At 49.1% G+C, this 22,642-nt stretch overlaps 1 protein-coding gene across 1 annotated transcript in view; it reads left to right on the top strand.

Moving 5' to 3' along the window:
- The window catches only part of LOC119451034 (zinc transporter 1), an 84,425-nt gene that overhangs the window by 48,808 nt on the left and 12,975 nt on the right, over window positions 1–22,642 (top strand). The window contains exon 4 of the mRNA XM_037714465.2: window positions 12,936–13,216. Within this exon, the coding sequence (XP_037570393.2) occupies window positions 12,936–13,216 (281 nt within the window). The remainder of the gene's footprint in view (window positions 1–12,935; window positions 13,217–22,642) is intronic.

The following is a 22,642-nucleotide window of genomic DNA, read 5'->3' as shown; positions in this document are numbered from 1 at the left end:
TCAACGGGGTTCCACTATTAGGAATTTTCCTGCTAAAAATAAATTAATTTTCTCTTGATCTTATGCATGTATTCATGATACAAATTTGGGTGATACGAATATTTCACGTGACCCCAGGAAATTTGTTTCACCAAGATTTTACTGTAGTTTGATTGCGGGATTTACATAAAACCTTGACATAAATGCCACACATCTATAAAGAAATATGGTTGCGTACTTGCAAAAAATGAAACAGTTTCGTCCCTAAAATCAGTGTAGTTACTGAGTACTGTTATTCAGACATACACAAATTCGCAAAATGCGAATTTAACACTTTTTTACAGCCCAAGAGCAAAAAAAATTCATTTACAGTTTAGACCACTTATAACGTAACCGATTATACAGTGAAACCTGCTTATAACGAACCTCCATATAACGAATTCCTGGATATAACGAAGTTTTCATTTCCCCGCCGTTACTCTATAGAAGCACATGTATTTGAGACCTCTACATAACGAAGTGGCAGCGGGAGACCCCCTCGATATAACGAATTTCCCCCTCCAACAACCTAGAGATTTCGCCCCAAATTTTGTCATTTTTGCGCGAGCAGCAACCGGAAGCACCTTCTCCGCCGCGACGGAATGCGAAGCGAGTGTGCGTGTGCGTGCGTGGGTGTGTGAAGCGGGCCTGCATCCCTCGACCCGGCGATCTTGCCACCGCTGGCTTGACCTTTCCCCCTCCCTTCATTCAAACCTGATCCTGCCGCTTGCTGCAGCTGGTCTAGCCCGCCAAGCCGGTACTCTCTCCTTTTCCAGTTGATGTTGCCGACGCGCTGGTACACGCTGTGACACATCACACTAGATGAGCGCGGACACGCGCTCTCAAGCGCTGGCGGCGTGTGGAAGCGCCGTTGGAGAAGCGAGCGAAGTGACCTTCGTGCTGTTGTCTATTGCTTCAACGCAAACTGAGCGCCGAGAACACACGGCCCGCACAAAGCTACGAGCCGCCGACACATCTACACTGCTAGGCCGGTATTTTGTAGCGATGCCTTTAAAGTAATAATGCCTTTTCGCGCTTATCGCGCTTTGTCAGTGGTCAGAGCGACGGTCCGCTCACGATATCAACATTGATAATTGATAACGCGAGCGGTTGCTCTGACCACTGACAAAGTGCGATAAGCGCGAAAAGGCATTATTACTTTAAAGGCATCGCTACAAAATACCAGCCCTAGACTCTGCCCCAACGCAGATCGCTTTCAAGATAAGGCCCGCGCGACCGCGTGCCGCCGCGCAGTACGCAGTTGATGCCAGAGTACAGTACAACACCGCCCCGCTATCCCTCCCCCCTCGCTCCCTCGCCGGTGCCTCGAGCGCAAAGAAAGAAGGCGCGCTTCCTCTCTGCTTTTCTTCCGCGCGTGAGATTTAGGGTACGGCCACGCTAGCGGCAAAAACGTGCGGCAACGCGTCATGCCGCGCGCGGCAATAGCGGCAGGAATCGGGGGTTTTGCGGCGTGCCGCGCGAAATGGGTTCGAGACCCATTTCTGCGGCAAATGCCGCGTGCCGCGAGATGAAGAACCAATCATGAGCGACGAGGGTGACGTCACTGAGCCATCACAACCGGACCGGCGCGCCGGGTTTTCAATCGACGATCGTCGTCTCTCGCATGAAACAACGAGCGCTCGCGGTGTTGCTCGCTCGTTCGGAGAGCGCGGGAGATCTTATCGCGCTGCCGCACGGCGAGACGCGCTTGCCACGGTGGCCTCGTGGCAAGGCGCTGACGCGCGGCAACTTGCCGCCCGCGGCATGACGCGCGAGTTTTTTGCCGCTAGCGTGGCCGTACCCTTAGACGCGGTCGTCGGCTCCTCTCGCACGTTTTCACTCGCACATACGGCGCGCGGCGACTGCGTTATCGCCCTTGGACTTTATACCGAATATCTATGAGCGAAAACCAATTTTAGGGCCACAATGCGCCATAGACACCATCTTTATAGCAAACACGGATCTCAAGGGCCATACTTTTGCTGGCGGAAACCGAAAATACGTCATAGTTGTCGCCCCCGGCACTTTGGGCGGCCAATGCCATCGTCACGCCACCAAGCCAAGCGACATGAAAAGTCAAAATGGCCGCTCGGACCGGCTTGGGGTGACAGTTCGCGTATGATGCGGGAACGGTCCCACAGTTGCGACGCAACAGCGGGGTTACCAATGCATTGGGTTCTATGGGAGCTGTGCCAGGACCGGCCGAAAAACGACATAGCAGCCGGGAAAACGCAGCCCCCGGGAACGTAACAGCGGGGTTCTACTGTAACACTATACGACGCTATGACGCCATCGTGATGCTCGCTCTTCGTTTCCGATGCCTCGCGCTTGCGCGAAACGACACGCGTCCACGCATCCAGTACCTGGTGTGACATTCAAGGATGAGTGCTGCGACGAAAACGGAAAACGGGTGCGCGTTACAATTGAGGGCGCGTTAGAATCGAGTAAATACGGTAAGCTTTTTTTTTTTCGAATTTTCGTGCCGAACCTGCATATAACGAAATCCTCTTTATAACAAATTTTTTGGGGGATTTGTCAATTTCGTTATATCCAGGTTTAACTGTAGTGCAGAACTGGCTACAATGCGACCTCTTCTTACTCCCGTTTACCCTCCCATAGAACTCCCTGTATACTCCGCACTGCTTATAGTGGAGCCACGCGTGACGAAACACTGGTTATAATGTGGGTTCCGTGGAAAAATCCTGCAGGCAAGTGCGGTGGCGAGCGTGCTTCTCGAGGAGTTGAGCCTGCCGGTGGGACGGGAGAGCGACACGGGCGATGCAGAGGAGGGGGAGACACGGAGTGAACAAACAAGAAATGAAAAAAGAAAGCGATGGTACTGCAATGCAGTGGTTGCCCAGGCGACGGAGAAGCCCTTGCTCGGCTGCAGCGGTGCACGCTCCGCACTAAAGCTGCCTGCAGTTTACGTTCACCTATCGCAATGCATGTCGTGAAGACCTTGACTGCTGTCACTTGGCTGTCACTTGTAGCGGTGTTCCACAAATTAGTTCGACGCTTTTACGCTTCATGTCCACATGTGAGCTTCCGTAGTTCGTACCGGTACGCATACATACAAACTTGGTAAGCCTTTGCAGTAGTTTCTGTGGCTGATTGCCTGAGAAACCAATTCCGCTTTACATGCATTGCTGTCAGTTTATCCCCTGTGCTTGATCGCACGCCCACTCGCTACGTAACCGTCTACAGGTATGAACATATGAAGGGTAAGGTTCCCATGATGGCCGCCCATCACCTGCGCTGGCTAGGCCTAACCAGCGCGCCTCGTTGAAAGTCTGCGACCAAATTTGCAGTTTAGTGCCAATTTAACGAAACACATCGCAGTAGCTGGATGGCTCTTGGAAAGCGGAGGAACCACATTGATAACAAAAGGGAGGACACGGGTGGCACTCAAATGGCGGCAGCGTGATCCGTGGTTGCCATGTTTTTAACATCACACGCACACCGATCAGTCCAAAAAATCGAACAAGATACTGTACGGCGTCCAGTGTTTTCGTCGCTGTTTTACTTTTGTTCTGCGGATTTTGAGTATTCAAGCAGGTCTGAAAAATTTGTCGGTAACTTACTTTCGTGTATGCCGTTATTTTGCTTTGTCTGCTTCCTGCAAAGACCGCGGGTCCTTGGACATTAACTTTTAAACGGACTCAAACATTCCGGTCTCATGGTTACATTTTGGATACACATGGCTGCTTGGTCTACATGTCTTGCACATGTGCAGCCTTGTGCTATACCACTTATAGTGCGGATATTCTCGACTCCTGTGACTTACGCTATAAGCAATCTATGTGGTACAAGCTTTTGTTCAGTGTTGTCTAACTTTAGTTCTTTTGCTACCACAGGAAAAAGCATCCGTTTTTACAAGGTACAAGAACAACATTTTGGGGGGCGAATATAAACACCCTGGTTGCTTTGCAGGATGTGAAAATGTAGCTAAGAATATTGTACAGTTAAACCTGGATATAACGACATTGACAAATTCCCGGAAAACTTCGTTATAAAGAGGATTTCGTTATATGCAGGTTCGACACGAAAACTCAAAAAAGAAACGCTTACCGTATTTACTCTGTTCTAACGCGCCCTCGATTGTAACGCGCACCCGTTTTCCGTTTTCGTCGAAGCACTCATCCTTGGAATGTCACACCAGGTACTGGATGCGTGGACGCGTGTCGTTTCGCACAAGCACGAGGCATCGGAACCGAAGAGTGTTACGTTCCCGGGTGCTGCGTTTTCCCCGCTGTTAGTCGTTTTCGGCCGGTCCCGGCACAGCTCCCATAGAACCCAATGCATTGGTAACCCCGCTGTTGTGTCGCAACTGTGGGACCGTTCCCGCATCATACGTTGCGAACTGCCACCCCGCGCCGGCCCGAGCGGCCATTTTGACTTTTTATGTCACTTGGCTTGGTGGCTTGACGATGGCATTGGAAGCCCAAAGTGCCGGGGGAGCCCAAAGTGCCGTATTTTCGGTTTCCGCCATCAAAAGTATGGCCCTTGAGATCCGTATTTGCTATCTAAAGATGATGTCTATGACGCGTTGTTGGTTTTGGCTCATAGATGTTCCGTGTAAAGTCCAAGGGCGATAACGCAGTCACCGCGCGCCGTATGCTGTATGTGCGAGGGAAAACGTGTGAGGGGAGCCGACGACTGCATCTAAGGGTACGGCCACGCTAGCGGCAAGAAAAGCAGGGAGGCAGCGCGCCTTCTTCCATTGCGCTCCAGGCACCGGCGAGGGAGCGAGGGGGGAGGGATAGCCGGCGGCGTTGTACTGTACTCTGGCATCAACTGCGTATTGTGCGGCGGCGCACGGTCACGCGAGCCGTATCTTGAAAGCGATCTGCGTTGGGGCAGAGTCTAGGCAGTGTAGGTGCGTCAGCGGCTCGTAGCTTTGTGCGTGCTGTGTGTTCTCGACGCTCAGTTTGCGTTGAAGCGATAAACAGCACGAAGGTCACTTCGCTCGCTTCTGCAGCGGCGCTTCCACACGGCGCCTCCACACGGCGCCAGCGTTTGACAGCACGTGTCCACACTCGGCGAGTGTGATGTGTCGAGTGTGATGTGTCGCAGTGTCTGCCAGCGCGTCGGCAACATCAACTGGAAAAGGAGAGTGCAGGCTTGGCGGGCTAGGCCAGCTGCAGCAAGCGGCAGGATCAGGTTTGAATGAAGGGATGGGGAAAGGTCACGATCGCCGGGTCGAGGGATGCAGGCCCGCTTCGCACACGTGCGCTCGCTTCGCATTCCGTCGCGGTGGAGAAGGTGCTTCTGGTTGCTGCTCGCGCAAAAATGACAAAATCTGCGGCGAAATCACTAAGTTGTCGGCAGGGAAAATTCGTTATATCGAGGGGGTCTCCTGCGGCCACTTCGTTTCGTAGAGGTCTCAAATACATGTACTTCTATGGAGTAACGGCGGGGAATAGAAAAACTTCGTTATATCTAGGAATTCGTTATATGGAGGTTCGTTATAGGCAGGTTTAACTGTAGCATGCCAATATTGATTACATATTGTAACAAAAATTTTAGAGTGTCAAAGTTTGGGTAGCCAACATAACTTTATTCTCAACAATGGAGTGAAACTTTAAAAAATATGCCAGTAAAAAAATTTGCCTCTTGTGTTACAAAAAGGTCCCAGAAGTTGTAGGAAGCATTGTAAAAAACATTTTCTTCTGCAACAAAAACATTAGCCTCAGTGCTTGGCATTGCCATTCCCCAAAGCAGTCCCTTGTTGGAACAAAACACAAGTGTCCACCACAAGGTTTGCAAAAGGCTTCTCTCGTAGCAGAGCTTGCAGTTCCGACGGTTTTTCATTGCTTGAGGCTTGTGCTCCTGAGCGGGAGGGTGTCACTCATTCGGTTGACAAGCTCAATTCTTGCCAGCTGTCATCACTGGACTTCGTTTGCCCATTGGTCTCCTTTGCACGTTGCAGGCTATTGGCATTATATGCAGCGCTCATCATGTTGACTGCATACCTGTCTTCCCATTGCATATACAGAACATCTTAGCATCGCAGCCAGCGTATGTCTCCTCATCTTGCTTTTTTTTTTGTTCTTTTTTTTCCCCAGTGGGGCCTTTCAATTTGGAAGGGAATCTGTGACAATACATTTTTTTATTGTGCCACACAAAAAGGTTTTCCATTCAAGAAGAGGTACAATGAGAGAGGTGGACGAGCAAAAATTGTCTAGAAATATGATGTATCCTTGATCCAAGTACGCTTCACTAAGGCGGGTCAGAACATGAAAAGCAAATCCGTTTGAACTTGGCCTTCACAGTGTAAACATTGATCTGAACAATGTAGGCTGTACTCGAGTTGGCAAGGACCCAGAGCCTATAACCCTGTTGGACCACCTTGTCATGCAAATATTGACAAATTCCATGTCGGCCCTTGAACTTTACCATCCTTTCATCAACGGAAAGCTGACAGTATGGCTGGAAAAGCTGCGAAGACACACTGTTGATATGCTAAAGAAGAAATGCAATGTTGTGCAGCTTGCATTCCATGGTGGGGGTGGTCTTCTCAGGCTTCATTGCACTTAAAAAAGCCAGGATTGTGGGCATAATATTAGGTGAAATGAGGCGAGAAACTAGCTCTGAGGTAAATGAGAATTATCATGCATTTCATGGGCCTCTCCAAGATGTAGACCCAGGCTTATTTGTTTGTATTCACACAAATAATGTTGATGAGCACTTCGGTAAAAAGAAATCAAAGGCCAGCACAAAGCGTGTTGCGCTACTACGCAGCGCCTTGCCGTGGTTCCCGCCCTGGAAAAAACTGCACACATTTTTCAGCCTCTGGCAAGGAATCATGTACGCAGGGCCATAAATGGGGGGGGGGGGGGGTGGAGGACCTGACCCCCCCCCCCTCCCCCGAAATGTTTTCATGCTTTAACATGTTCGGTTATACTAAAATATTTACACACCTTCACAGCAACCACCAGTTACCAAAATTTTTCACACGCTAACATTCCTGACATCCCTCTTCTTCCTTTCCTCAAGCCTTGCCTTTTCCAAGACTCCTGCCCGTCGGCTTTGCACAGCCTTGCACTACACCCTTCCGTTCTTAGCGTCTCTCTTTTGTCTTTTACCTTGTGGCAACTCCTTTATTGGTTCCCAATGCTTTCCCTGCCCATTGCTGCTCGAGAAGCTCTCCGCCTGTGCGGACCACGCTTGTTGACTTCGAGTCCCTGTGATGTAGACCCAAGCTTATTTGTTTGTATTCACACAAATCATGTTGATGAGCACTTCGGTAAAAAGAAATCAAAGGCCAGCACAAAGCGTGTTGCGCTACTGCGCAGCGCCCTGCCGTGGTTCCCGCCTTGGGAAAAACTTCCCTTTTCTTCCTTACATCTCTTTCAATGGCAGCGGTGAGCTGTCTGCAGTCATTTGAAGAACAGGACACTACGACTCGTGTCGTTCCTCGCCGTTCCTCGGGTCCTACCACAGAAAAGAACAAGAAGTGGTGAGAGGAAGGCATTTCAAGCAATTTCATGTGGCAGCGAACACACACCGTCAAAGGATAATTGCTGCCGCTGGTGATGCACGGATGTAAAGAACACAGTGAAAAAGGTGCGCCAAGTGTTCCCAAGCTGTGTGTAGCGCTACGCAGGCTACACGAGTGGTTCGGGCTATGCCGGCCTTTTGACATCAATCACACAGTCTGTCCATATGGGTGGCATGCTGAAAACAAAAATGAAAAGAAAGCCTGCAGCGTGGCATGAGGGAAGAAAAAATAAGAAAGAAAATGGCTTTTCCGTGCCTTCCACATGAAATAGAAAAAACATAAAGAAACGTATAAGAGAAGAAAACAAACAACTAAAAACTTGCTGCAGTGAAGCCGACATTTCTCTTCCTGCTGGATTATCGAAAAAAAAAGACTCTTGTAGTAAAATGCAGAGCACAAGGATATTCTGCAGTTTTAAGTGCAGTACAAGCCCGGAGCAGGAGAGAGTGTCAGGGTAGATTCTCTGCGTGTTCATTCTCTCTCCATTTGTGTGACGTTTCGCCAGGCAATTGCAAACGTGTCTCTTTGGAGTCGCTGGCCACTTACTTCTGTTTGTGTACACAGGATTGCGGTAGGAAAATGAAAAGACATGCTGCAACAGCCAAGCAAACGAAACTTGCGTCTTGCTTCAAGAAAGTCCGAACTGATGAGAGAGGCGGAGGAGATGAGCTACCTCTGTCAATGGAGAAAAACTGCCTTTTTCCCTGCATAGCCGGAAAGCCAAGTGCGTCGGAACTTCTGTAGGGACTCAGGAAAACGCACAGGCGTACGTAAATTACCCGAGAACGAATCGCACCAATCGTAAGCACGACACCCACATGCCGCCCGGAAATGATGGCGGCTGCCGTGCAGCTCCAAGTGACCTTTGCTTTAAGGCCCAACCAGAAGGAATGGATTTCCGACGGATTTTCGGCGTCGGCGCCGGCCGGCGGCACGCGGCGTGGACGCTCAACGAGGTTTATTGACGGCTCTCAACCACAAGAGACTCTCGGCGTCGACGTATTTCAAGCGTGGCGCAATGTGGCCAGATCCTTGGCCCCGAATTTAGCCGGTCAGTTTTGCAAAATGTTGCGCTAACAGAACAATTGTTTTTACTAAGCAAGGACTTCTTGTACTTCTAAAACTTCATAAAAATTGTCCGTAGCTCTAGTGCAAGCATATACGCTGGTTGTCTGTGCTGAAAAGCGTAGCACCAGTCGCATAGCATGGATAGCATCACCAGCAGCTTCTGTTCCTAGCAAAATACTTTCCGCTAGATAACGTGACGCGTAAATTCTACATTGTATGAAAAACTATATCCGCTGTCGAACGTTAAACACGAACGAGAGCTCCGATACTTGTCGAGCTCAGCTGCAGTGCACGGCTACCGGCGGCAGACGACCGGCTCGGTTGTGCCCGAAGCACAGCCGACGGCGCCGCTAATATCAGGGCATTTTCTTCTTTGTGTATAATTATAGCGAAGAGCGACAACAACGGCGAGAAAATATCGCGGCTGGTGAGCGTAGGTGATTCATTCCGAAGCGCCATCAGCTTAAGCTTTCGAGTGAGCCGGCGAAGGCCTAGCGACGATATCGGCGCCGCCGAACGATCAGCGGCGGTGAGGCTGCCGTCGGTGCCAGGGTGACCACCCCTCGGTCACTGATTGGCCACTTCGCTGTACAGCTGCAGCACAAATGGGTCCCGGTCCCATCCTGTCTACGGCAAGGAAATCTCGCCGCTCGCGAACGAAACCACCGTCAAACGGCGACCCTCGAACGGCGTACAGCAAGTTGGCGTGCCGGTAACGTGGACGGGCCTTAAGTGTGCGCTTCGGCGTTCCTTGCATGTCCCTGTCTGGAAAGAGTATACATCATTATCTATGATACCGTACAAAGCTGCACCACCTGCAATGGCCGGAGCACGCGCGAGCGATCGGCTGTTTGGGACGCAGACGAGGCACAGGCACTCGCAGACGGCTACGCCGGAAGCTCGCTTTGTAAATGGCCTCCGAGCTCACTCACATGGCACGGCGCACCATCCCGGAGGCTATATTTTGTTTGTCTCCTGCGTCTACCGCCACTTCCGCCGTCAGCGCTGCAGTCTGGCCTGCTCGGTCTTGCGGCGCCGACCGGCGGCGCATTGTTCTCCACGCCGCCGGCCGCCGTCGCGTGCCGCCGGCCGGCGCCGAAAATTCGTCGGAAATCCGTTCCTTGTGGTTGGGCCTTTACCGTCAGTGCCGGGCAAAGTGATGTCTTCACCTTGAAGCAATACCCAAGCAAGGTGAGTGGCATGGCACCTGCGCATTCTGGTTTGCCTGCCCTCGGAGCGATGAGTGCACATATTTTTGACTTTGGGCTTTTTGTTTCAAAGATTAGGCATGTACTTGATCCAGAGACAATGGAGAGGCTGCTGCTTGATCCCAGGACTCCTCCGGCTAACTATGATTATCCAGCCACAGAGAAAAGAAACTTGAAGTTTGAACCTCACTGGGTAGATTGTTACCCATGGCATGTTTATTCAGAGAACCATCAAGGAGTGTTATGCAAATATTGCATAGTCTTCGCAGGCGAGTGTGCAGGAAAAGGGGAGCACCAGCGCTTGGGTTGCTTTGTAACTAAGGCGTTCACCAATTTCAAGAAAGCCATGCACGCATTAAAGAGCCACGCATCCAGCAGTTACCATGCTATGTCAACAGCGCTACTTCCCAGCAGTCTGGTCCCGCTGCAAAGCTCAAGCTGGGCGATTCTTTGCTTCAATTTGGCTGCATTTGCTCATCCACAGCGTCAACTCTGCTTCGATGGCAGCAGCCGAAGGAATGATGCCAAGATAAAACTTCACTGCATCATCAATAGCACAAAGGCTAGCCGATGCGCAGAATTTTGGCAGCAGCACAATAAGCCCGACCACATTCCTATGGGCATCGAACCAATCTCTTAATTGATTTTCGAAATCCGCCAGCAAAAGAAAATACACATTCCTCCAGTAGTGTTCTTCGGGACTAGCAGAAGGTACGTTGCTTCTTTGCACCTGCCTTCCAGTGATGCGTGGTAGGGTCATCTCTACATTTCTACACCTATCGTCCTCGTCCTTTAAGCGCATTTACACACCATCGTCGTGTCAAACCAACTCGCCCAACTCTGTATACTGACCCACTTTTAAAGATAACCCTTGCCTACACTGGCTGCCCAAGTTCCCTAACCTACATTTAAGATTAATCCAGGTCTTTCCTGAAATAAGTTCGAACAGCTACAACGTCTTCTCATGCAGTATTTATTTAAAATAAATTAATAACTGTATTCACCCTCAACTGATACTGTGGGTGAAAGACCTAGGCGCACAATAAAGCACACGGTACGATCCATCATGTGGGCATTGCAGAGGTTTCCAGTGAGTCTCAGCTAACAAAAATGTGCCATGGTTGAACGCGGTTAAACGAAGTTTGTCAAGCGCTAGCATGGTGTTGCTTGCTTTGGAAAAGGACACAGACGCTGCTCGGCGCGGCAGCAGCAGCGAGCGAATTGACCTTCATGCTTCGTCACGCTTCAACGTGAACTAAGCGTCGAAAGCACAACGCATACGAAGCTACCAGCACTCGATGCAGTTTGTACACATCGCAAATCGCTTTGAAGATAAGGCCCGCACGACCGCGCACTTTCTCCACATCGCAGATCGCTTTCAAGGTATGAGCGCCCACCAGCGTATGCAGCAGCCGCCGGTAGCGGCAGGCTAAATCCCAGTTTGACCTCAGCTGAGCTTGAAGGTCAGATTTACGGAACCAGGCGTTTTTTGGGTTTGTACCTGGAGCAGTAGAGCTATCGCTCTAAAAAAAATGTGAATGAACATCTCCAAGTCCAGCAGGACATCTGGCGAACAGCGTCGTGTTCGAGGCGTTGTAGCCGAAGGCACTGACCAAAATTTTTTTGCTCTATGACATAGGGTCTGGGTTTCATGGTGTGGTGGATGAATTGCAGAACTCGCATAGAAGGCAGAGAAACAAACCACTGTATGTATGCGTGATGGTGCAACTGTCGCTGTCATTTCCATACTAAAGAGGTGCACATAACTTTAAAAAAAACACGCAGTGTGGTACATGTTCCCATTATTGTGTATGTGGGCCTGGTTGTCACAAGTGGCGATGAGGATGAGGCCATTGTATCAATGCCAGCAGCAAAACTAATATTGCCACCAACTGTGACAGCCATCAATAAACTGGAAGCTCTGAAGCAGTGACCACAGATTGGATGGTGTATTGCGAGTGAGTGGTACATTATTTTGCGGTGAACGACGTGCCTGAGGCTAAGACAGTCATGTTCCTGACGTGCTGTGGAACAGGAACATATAGTACTTGCTTCTGCAAATTCTGGTCGCACCAAACAAGCCGGCCAACAAAAGCTTGGACACAATGTTCAAGGTGCTCAACGAACACTATGCACCAAAGGTGTTCCATTATGCCTTTGCGTTTCAGGGTATGTGGAATAAATAGAAACTTGAAACGTCAAAATGTTAATTTTGACTTTGCAGTCTATCGATTTTTGGGGAGATGGGTTTGCATGAGGCTCGCCCTAAGAGCAACGGTCGGGAAAGGGCACAACGCTCCTCCTCTACGCAACGCACAAAGATGCTACGGCATAATTTGTCGACACTGATATGATGCAGAGAAGGCTCTAGAATCACATCGGTAACAAACACGGGTTTAATAACACAAGATAAAACACAGTGCGACAGTTGCGCCGCTTACAGATAAAGGCTCACTGAAAGACTAATTGAGTATGCGTTCCTGCTGCGCTAGGGCTAACCGGCTAGCGGTTCACTGAGCTTGTGAAGAAGTCGCGGGAGGAGAGGTTCCACATAATTGACTGGTTGCAGGCCTGTGAGCATCTGCCGGGGCGATGAAGCGCTCAGCAGAAGAGAGCTGGGGTGGAGAGGGCGCCCGCGGGCTGGCCGCCACTCGGGCAGCCAATCGGGGCGTGTCCCGGTGATGTGTGCTCAAATGGCAGGAAATGTGACGGGTAGTACAACAGCGTTGAGTATGCAAGTTGAGTATTCGCAGATAGCATCAAGACAGAACCAGAATGTAAATTATAGTTGCTTGTTACCTGACAGTTCACTCTTCTTTCGCCTATAAGAAAGTTGTACCGTTTTCATGTTCTATGCCATGTTGTTGTATGTGATGTTCTTGTCGTTTCATGTACCCATGTGGGTGGAGAGTATGTCACCGGTGCACTGCAATCTGTTCTCTACTGCTAACAGCAAAGCATTGCCATGTACTTTCCATGTCCCCACTAAACCAGTGACAATGTCACCACCTCTAGGTGCACCAGGGTAGCGTGCCAACTTGTGTATTGTGAAGGGAGGACACTGCATCAACACCCTGAGCGATCGGTGAATGTAGATTTATTTTTCTTTCTGCACGGTGATGAATATGTGGCTGTTGCAGTGGTGGACTCTGCGCTGATCCTGCTGCAGACTGTGCCGACGCACATCCAGATTGACTCCCTGCAGAAGAAGCTTCTGCAAGAGGTGGAAGGGGTGCTGGCTGTGCACGAGTTCCACGTGTGGCAGCTGGCGGGTGAGCGCATCATCGCCTCGGCCCACATCCGCTGCAAGAACCTGCAGGACTACATGCACATCGCCGAGCGCGTCAAGGAGTTCTTCCACAACGAAGGCATTCACTCCACCACCATACAGCCCGAGTTTGTCCAGCTTGAGGGGCAGCAGGTGGGTGAGCACCTCGGGCACAGAAGCGAAGGGGTGGTTTTTGAAGCACCGAATCGTTTCCAATCAAGTACAGCCTCTTGTTCACCAGCTTTTGCACAAGTTGTCAATGGTGTTGAGTAACAATGATTGCTTGGGCACCTGTCATTTGAAAATTAAACGATAGCTTGTGATACTTATCCAGGTGTCTACCAACCAGGAAATATCAGAGCACTTGGTGAGTGTTTTCTGGATTTCATCGGATCAGTTCGAAAACGTAGAATTCTACCCACCACTTAGGTACATTTATGGAACCCCACAGTTAAAATTTAATTTGATTTGCATGCTCTCGACAGTGATGTTGCCTCACAGTCATTGCATTCTGACTCTTCTGCTGCACAGTGTGCTTTTCCAGCCACTACAGTCTTTCTTGCCTGTGTATATGTGGTTGATGCGAGGGAAAAATAAAATAAATAAGCTCAAAACTTTTTTAGGAGGCGTTTGCTTCAGAGGAGCTCGGGGCGTGTTTTTGAAGGGGACATCGGTACCTGAGCAGCAGGATGGATTTAGCGCATAGACAGGCGAGTTCGACAGCTGTTTGCAGATACAGTGAAACCTCCCTAATTTGCGTGGAATAATGAGCGCAAACTTTAGACGGGACAGGTGCTAATTCACAACTGAATTTTATTGGAAGCCACGTGCAAACATATGCAGACACAAGGCAGGTGTGCAGGCCGCACCGTGCATAAGAGGTCGCAATAATTACGACAACATTGAATGTTTCTTTAGCGAGGTTAAAATTGTGTTCGATATTGTGATGTTTACGGAAACATGGTTTACTTGTGAAAAGGATGTGTTTGAAATGCACAGATATAAGTCTTAACTTTGTAAACCGCTATGAGAAGCGTGGTGGAGGCATGTCTATTTTAGCCTCAAATGAAGTGCAGTGCAAATTACTCTCTGAATTTTGGTATTCTACTCCCCACTATGAAACACTTGTTCTCAAATCACGGAAATCTTTATTCTGTGTCTGCTATAGCCCACCTCGCGGTGACGCTTCCTGCTTTTCTAGCTTTTTAGATTCGCTCCTGGAAATTGTAAATTATCATAAATATGAAATAATTTAAGGTGGAAGTTTTAATATTAATTTACTTGCAGATAATCCTAATAAAGCTGCCTTTGAGTCTCTCTTACATATACACAATTGCCAAAATGTAATAACTTCACCAACGAGGCTGGCAACAACCACAGAAACGTTGCTTGATCTCTTCATTACAAATGTTGACTTGCGCCGCATCCACTCGGGAGGTCGTTAACTACTGCCTCAGTGACCATCTTCCAATATTTATTTCTGTGAGTCTTCTAAAATTATTGATCATTCTGCACCAGCAGTACACGTTTCTTACAGATCAATTAAATCTTTAACCACTTTTCGTGAGTCTATCTCACGTGTAAGCTGGGATGATGTTCTGAGTGAACATAATCCGGAAATCGCCTACGACAGATTCTTAGAAAAGTTTCCATTGATCTACATTTCATGCTTTCCACAAAAAAGATTTAACCGAACGAAGAAAGATTGTAAGCCATGGAAAACGACTGACCTTTCGCATCTAATGAGAAAACGAGAACAGCTGTACAAAACATTCATTCGAGTCCTGATGCACTTAGTGCTTTAAAAAAAAGCATATAAATCACGTCACTAAAGAACTTTGTGCTGCTAAAAACAGAAATTATAACCACTTAATTTCTTCGAGCCAACGCTCTGGGGAACATGTGGCACAGCCTACATACGGTATTTGGCAGAAGTACTGAACCTATCACAAGGATATTGAAAGAGAATGTGGAAATTTCTGGAGAACTAGCTAATGCATGTAATCCTTCGTTTCTTTCTAATCTCCCATTCTCGTCTGGAGGTGATAGCCTGTTTTACATGCAGCCACGCTATGAGCATATAATGTTTCTGCGGCCAGTATCTGTATCGGAAGTTATTATAGCCGAGTCCCGCTACAACGAAATTCACGGGACACGCGAAAAATTTCATTGTGGAGGAACTTCGTTGACGCGAAATTAGTATGTACATACGTACGCCAAACGGCAAAACCGCTAACGAAACCGAAACCATCGTCCGGGAAATATTCGCGATGGCGTGGGGGCAAAGGTTGAGACGTATCGAAGGCCGTCAATAAAGTGTCAACTTCACGAGAGAATGCATTGCACGCTGCTGTTAAAGCATTTTTCGTACATTGCGGCCGACGCCCAACCCAACGCGCGTGCCCGGCCGACCGCGAAACACTCATTTTGCGGCACATGCACGTTAGCAATGAAGCGGTTTGAATTATCACAATTTCATTGCATATTGTTACGGGGAGTATTTAATTAACCGTGAACGGCTAGCGCTTGCCTAGTCAAGACTGCTCAGAGCGCACAGGTTCCAGCAGGTTTTTCAGTCCGACAAGAGAGCCTCTGACCCAGCCCCACTACAACGTCTTTGTCTTTGCCATTGCTCGTGACATTATCCCCGGCCGATGAAGCACCGTCCCGGTGCTTGTTGTGATCAAAATGGATTATCACAGTTGTAAAGTTTGAGGCGGGAAACATGTACGATGTCAGTTCGCGGTGCGGCAGTCGATGAGGTGGATGCCATGGGAGATATCTCATAGGTGACAGGAGTCACCTGGCGCAGCACGCGATAGGGTCCGACGTACCGCGACATTAACTTTTCACACAGGCCGACGCGACGAGATGGGAGCCAGAGAAGGACGAGAGAGCCCGGTGGAAAATCAGCATCCCGGTGTTGACGATCGTAGATGGCCTTTTGTGCAGTCTGCGATGACGTGAGCCGAGCGCGGGCTACTGTGCGCGCGACGAGCGCACGCGTGATGACATCTTGCGCATAGGAAGTCGTGGACGTGGAGGCCGGATCAGAAGGGAGCAAGGTGTCAAAGGGTAGTAAGGGATGGCGTCCAAAGAGAAGATAGAAGGGTGAGTAGCCGGCAGTTTCATGACGGGATGAGTTGTATGCAAATGTGACGAATGGGAGCGCAACGTCCCAATCATGGTGGTCATCGGAAACGTACATGGAAAGCATGTCGGTCAGTGTACGGTTTAAGCGTTCGGTGAGTCCATTAGTTTGAGGGTGATATGAGGTAGTGAAGTTGTGATGAGTAGCACATGATCGAAGTAGATCGTCAACCACACGAGACAGGAAGCAGCGACCGCGATCTGTGAGTAGGTGACGTGGAGCACCATGTTGGAGGATGACGTCGTACAGTAGGAAGTCGGCTACGTCTGTGGCGCAGCTGGTTGGCAACGCTCGAGTAATTGCAAATCGAGTGGTATAATCCGTAGCGACTGCAATCCATTTGTTGCCTTTCGTGGAAATTGGAAAGGGACCCAGCAAGTCCAGGCCCACTCGATGAAATGGCTCGGCTGGAACGTCAATTGGCTGAAGGAGACCAGCGGGTAGAGTCGCAGGTTTCTTCCGACGCTGACACAGGTCACAAGATGTTACGTAGCGCCGAACGGACCGATAAAGGCCCTTCCAGAAAAAGCGTCGTCGTATGCGATCATAAGTTCTGGAGACGCCTAAGTGCCCGGAAGTGGGGGCGTTATGAAACTGGATTAGGACATCCCTGCGCAGATGATGCGGGACAACGAGCAGGAGTTCGGCGCCGTCGGGGTGCATGTTGCGGCGGTAAAGAACGTTATCCTGAAGCAAGAACATGTTGAGTGAAGGGTCGATGGTGCCGGATTGCAGACGGTCAATAATAGAGAGCAACGATGGATCTCTACGTTGTTCGTCGGCCACATGGATGAAGTCTGTTATCGCCAAGACACAGGTGTCGGAGTCTGTTTCAGTGGAGTCGGGTGGTTCAACGGGATGGCGGGAGAGGCAGTCGGCGTCGTTGTGTAACTTGCCAGATTTGTACACTACCGAGAACGTGTACTCCTGTAACCGTAATGCCCAACGGCCGAGCCTTCCTGTGGGGTCTTTAAGTGTCAAAAGCCAGCAGAGCGCATGGTGGTCTGTTATGACCACGAACGGCCGTCCAAATAGGTACGGACGGAATTTCGCGACAGCCCAGACGAGAGCTAGGCACTCCCGCTCAGTAATGGTGTAATTCTTCTCCGACGGTGACAGAAGACGACTAGCATACGCGATCACACGGTTGACTTCGTTCTGTGTTTGGGCGAGGATAGCACCAATGCCATGGCCGCTTGCGTCGGTGCGAAGTTCTGTTCTAGCAGCCGGGTCAAAATGAGCCAGCACAGGTGGTGAAGTGGCGTCCGCTCCGAAGATCCAGGGCCGGGTGGAATAGAGCCCGCAACCTCCACCAAAAAGATGTTACGGGGAGTATTTAATTAACTGTGAACGGCTAGCGCTTGCCTAGTCAAGACTGCACAGAGCGCACAGGTTCCAGCAGGTTTTTCAGTCCGACAAGAGAGCCTCTGACCCAGCCCCACTACGACGTCTTTGTCTTTGCCATTGCTCGTGACAATATTTATGACAAAGTCGGCAAACTTGGCAAGCTTGCGCTTACCGGAAGTTTTATTTCCAGAAGTCGAGTCAGCTTGAATTTCTTATGCTTCACGGCAAGCAAAGCCGTTACGCCAGTCTCTCGGTCCGTTAAAAAAGCCATCACAATGTCATTGTCGTGGGCTCTGATAACCTTTAAGACTAGGTCAAAAGGATCCATTACTTTCAAAGCAGTCGCTGGAGTCAGTGTGTCTAGCAGGTTGTCATTTTCCCCAGATGATGAGAAGTTGGCATCATGTTGACAACAGCGGCTGCAGCCCGGCCGCCGTATCTTGAAAGCAATCTGCACCGTGGACAAAGTCCCCACCAGGGCAGGCCTCATCTTCTAAGCGATCTGCGATGTGGGCAAAGTGCAGCTAGCGCCGGTAGAGTCGTGTGCGCTGTGCTTTCGACGTTAAGTTCGCGTTGAAGCGAGATACGGCACGGTGAATTCGCTCTATGCTATTGCTGCACCTTCTCGAGAATTCCAGTGTGTTGACACAGAGTTTCTGCAGTCATCGAGCGCGATGTTTTCATGTTTACCTGTGCGCGCGTGACACCGTGCTTGGTAATTTAGTTTGTAAGCGTATGTTTACAAGTTTATACGGCCAATAAAACTACGATCCTTAGTTCGTATAGCTGTCTACTAATCTGCTATCGCAATCGATGCTTCGCCTTCCTGGCGAAACTGCAAAATTTTTTCCTTCCGCTTTCTGCCTTGGCGATCACATGTGCCTTCTCGAGAGAGAGAAATTTAAACTTCTTCGTTGGCGTAGTAGCCATTTCGACCGGACACACACACCACAAAAAATGGCAGCGATTGTGGTGATCCCTTGTGGTGGCGATTGTGGCTTTGAATTGCAGTGGCGTAAATCGGTACTTCGAACTTGATTTCGTTTGCGAAAACCTCGTTCAAGCAGACATACGATTGTCACAGCTTTGGAAGGGCCTTCTAGTTTGACTACTTGGCAGTTCCAACTTACATTCAGTCCCAGTTTCGTTCTCGAAAAGTTTGTTGAAGCAGAAATACCGAATAAAACGCCTTCGTTATGGAGAAACTGTTTTTGGATTACTTTCTAAGGGCAGCTGACGGGGAATCGTAAAATCTTCGTTGTGGCGGAAATTTCGTTGTTGCAGCATTCGTTGTAGGGGGATTTGACTGTACAACCTACAGTAGTTTGAAAAACAGCACAGCCACAGATATGATTGATCTGCAGATAAAGCCAGTAAAATTGGTTATTGACTTGATCGTGCATTGCTTAATGCATACAATTAACAATTGTATTTCATGTGCAGTCTTTCTCTTAAAATGCAATGTGCAAAAATTACAGCAATGTACAAAAAACGGCAATAAGAAAGATCTTACGAACTATTGTCTCCATTCTACCAGTCTTTTCAAAAGGTATTGAAAAAATAATTTAAACGCGTTTAACCCTTTGCGGTCCGCTGTCGGACACCGCTCAACAAAGGTGTTCGGGGGTTAAATTTCGCAGTTTTCCTCGCTGCGATTCGTGCGCATTCTTTGTATGCATGATGCACTATCTCTTGAGGGATAAATAAACTTTGTTTGTTGAAGTTTACTTCTTTTTGCACTAGGGTGCAGCACAATGTTTAGCACAGCTTCTGGATACCAGAGCGTTCTCACTTGCGCGCGGAACCGCACGTTCGAGCGGTTCGCTGAGAAGCACGACCACTTTTTCACCGCGTGCGTTTTACGGTGGTGCATTTAGTGAAAGCTTCTAGAGGTTTCCATTGTCAATAGCTTTATTTTGAGGCGCACAGAGCTGCAAAATCATGGTGAGAAAGAACAGCGACACCTGCAGTACCGCCCCAACCTCATCCAAACAGCTGGTGGGTAACGTGAGGGCTAGAGCCAAAAAGCGGGGCCCGTCTGCGTGGAAGGAGTGCGAGGAAAGGCTAGATGGGAGGAGCCATTTCATCTACAAGCTCCCAGGCCGAAATAGCAAGGACTGTGTTGTTTGTAGCGATCGAAAAACAAACGGAGGCAGGAGGGAAACTGTGTTTTTCTGCAAAACCTGCAGTAACAACCCTGGCCTGCACCAAGGAGAATGCTTCGAGCGGTATCACACGCTGCTCAAATATCGGTAGAGGAGTTGCCTGCAGAATGCAAGAGAAAAAGTAAATATCCTATGAGTTTTTCTTCGACAGTTTGTGGTTTTCTTCGCGGCACCACAAACTGGCAAAATAGTTTCGGACCAGGACAGCTGGAAAGTGGGTGAAAGTTTCGGACCGCAAAGGGTTAATTTCATTTACTGATCGCTACAACATGCTGACTTGCAGTACGGCTTCAGAAAAGATAAATCTACCGAGGTGGCACTGCAAACACAAAAAGAAACAATACTTGAAATGTTTGAAAGTCAGAGCTTGGTCCTTGGCATCTTTCTAGATTTCACAAAAGCATTCGATCATATTAATCACAACATACTTATTAAAAAATTGGAGCACTATGGCATTCGAGGGAAAACTCTGTCCCTTATTTCATCGTACCTACAGCATTGGTTGCAGTTTCTCATGATTAATGGTCACTTTTCTTCAGTCAAGCCAGTTAATTTAGGTGTTCCACAGGAGAGCATTTTGTGTCCTTTTGTCTTTGTTGTTTACATTAACGATATTGGTAACATTGATCATACGGCCAAGCATATATTATACGCTGACGATACTAGCCTATTTTTTGCCGGCTCGGATGTCGTGTGCCTATCTTTCCGCGCAAATGAAACACTTCATCGCATTCACTTGTTTGCTACAAGTCATGAATTAAAGCTAAACATTAGCAGTGATTCCACTCCTGCGCCAACTGCGCCAAAGTGCGCCAATTGGGATTTACTGCGCCATCCTGATACAATCGACGAAAATTGCGCCTAACTGCGCCAAACAGTCTCGGGTTTGACGACGTCTATCGCCAATTGCACCACCGGGGAATTAAAACGTTCAACGTGACGATAGGGCGAGCCTTAGTTGCAACCTTAGCTGCAAACAGGAGACGAGAAAGCTCTAGCGCGTACGTCCCAATTAAGGTCACTGGAACCTGGAAAGTACCGCAGCCCTTTCCTCTTAGCCGCCGCGCCGCCGATTGGTCAGTTGCCGTCAGGTGATCACTTTCCACTATAGATGGCGGATCTAAGCCGCGCCGGAGGAGATAAGCAGACAGACATCGCTCGCACACGCCGCACGTACGAGTCATCAGCGAGGTCAGATTTTGCATTTTGTATAATTTAGTGTATATGTAACTTTTGTAGACTTAAAACAAAACGAAAGGAAATGCCCGGGTGCTGCACGTTCGGGTGCAGCAACGGCCGGGAGTCCGGGAAAGCGCTTTTCGCGATACCAGTTAAGCGGAAAGAGCAACAGCAAGCGCCGTGCTATATCTGGCTGCACCGGATAAAGAGCGACAAGTTCACTCCCACTTGGTGAACTTGTTGATATCGCAAAGCTGAGAAGCTCCTTGCGGTATATCGTCGATCTCCCTAAATGCCATAATGTTATGGAAAAGCTTCTTCGCGCATTTGCTTTGAAGACTGCCGTTTGTCTTGAGTAAACAAAGCGAGGAGATGCTCAGAAATATGCAGAACCGAGCAAAATGTGGCTCGGAAGAGCGACGGAATACGGGCGGCTGTGTCAAAAATAACAAAGTGTAGTGAGAAAACCACTGCAATAAAGATCGATCGACCTGTCAATGTTGAAAATTAAAATATAGATTTTCTCGTGTGTTGTTTAAAAACAACACGAACATGACCTGGTTAATTCTGTTTTAGCATCCCTTTTCCTGTAGTGCAGTCAGGGAGCGTTTATTTTCGTAGAAATAGATCTGTATGAAACATTTCGTGCGCGGTTAAATCAGTAGCCACGTTAGAAAGCGATAATATCCACGCGTATAAACGATGTTGTGGCAGCGCTTGATACCTAGTCATCCGAAAAAAAAAAAAAAATCTTGTGTGACACACGAGCATCGGGATCGCTTTGCATTTAGAACGGGTGGCGCACAGTTGAATGCTGCACTTTCCGAGTGCAGTAGCCGACCGATTTTCCGGACTTCGCGGGTACTGAAAAATAGAGCAGTCCGAAAAACCGAACAGTCCGAAAAACTCCCCCCCCCCCCCCAAGAGAAAAAAATTGAGGCTTAAGCCCGGGATACATGGAGCGAACTTTCTCGACGAACTTCACGCGTCTAACCACGCAGCGACACGACGCAGGACGTTCGCTGTGTCGCGATACATGCGGCGAACGCCGCCACGCGTTGGCCGCCGTGTTGGCGGCAGTCCCGGCCGCCCGCTTCGAACTGAATTTGGCATTGTCCATGTAGAATTCACTTCGTTGGTAGCAAATGACTGTGTAAACGGCTTTCGCCTAGTCTCAGGCCGCTTCGACGACAGAGTATTATGGATAACCTTGAGTAGTTTTCGAGATCACTTCTCGTTTCGAACGCGTCTAAACCTAACGAAAGAAATATCTGATGCCACCGCCATCTATCGGGGAAGTCGGGAGATAGGCGTGACGACAGCATGCGGCCTCTGAGATCAGAAGATTTCTGTTGAAGGCTGTTGTAGAGAGCTTGTACTGCTTGTCTGTTTCCCCGCAGATCAGCGGATATGGGATGTACAAATACAGCGCGATTCCTGAGAGATCATACTGAGAACTACCCAATCGGTGCAGAGACATGCAGACACGGCAACACCAACGCGATTGCAGACGATACGAAATGGCGCGCGCGCGAAACAACAGCATGCACTGCGACCGGAACTAGTGCCTCCTGATTGGCTGTCGTCCACCGCTGCGCGCTAGACGCTTCCGGCGGCGGCGTTCGCCCGACGAAAATGTCTGGACAAGCAGATCGGCTGCGGACGGCAAATTTCATGACGCCGGCCGTCGGACATTCGCCGCCCGACGAAGTTCGTCGCTCGGACGCTGGTTATTCG

Source organism: Dermacentor silvarum, chromosome 4 (genome assembly GCF_013339745.2).
Source record: "Dermacentor silvarum isolate Dsil-2018 chromosome 4, BIME_Dsil_1.4, whole genome shotgun sequence".
Classification (NCBI taxonomy): domain Eukaryota; kingdom Metazoa; phylum Arthropoda; class Arachnida; order Ixodida; family Ixodidae; genus Dermacentor; species Dermacentor silvarum.
Note: the sequence above shows the minus strand (reverse complement) of the source record. Positions and strands in the feature narration are given on the sequence as shown.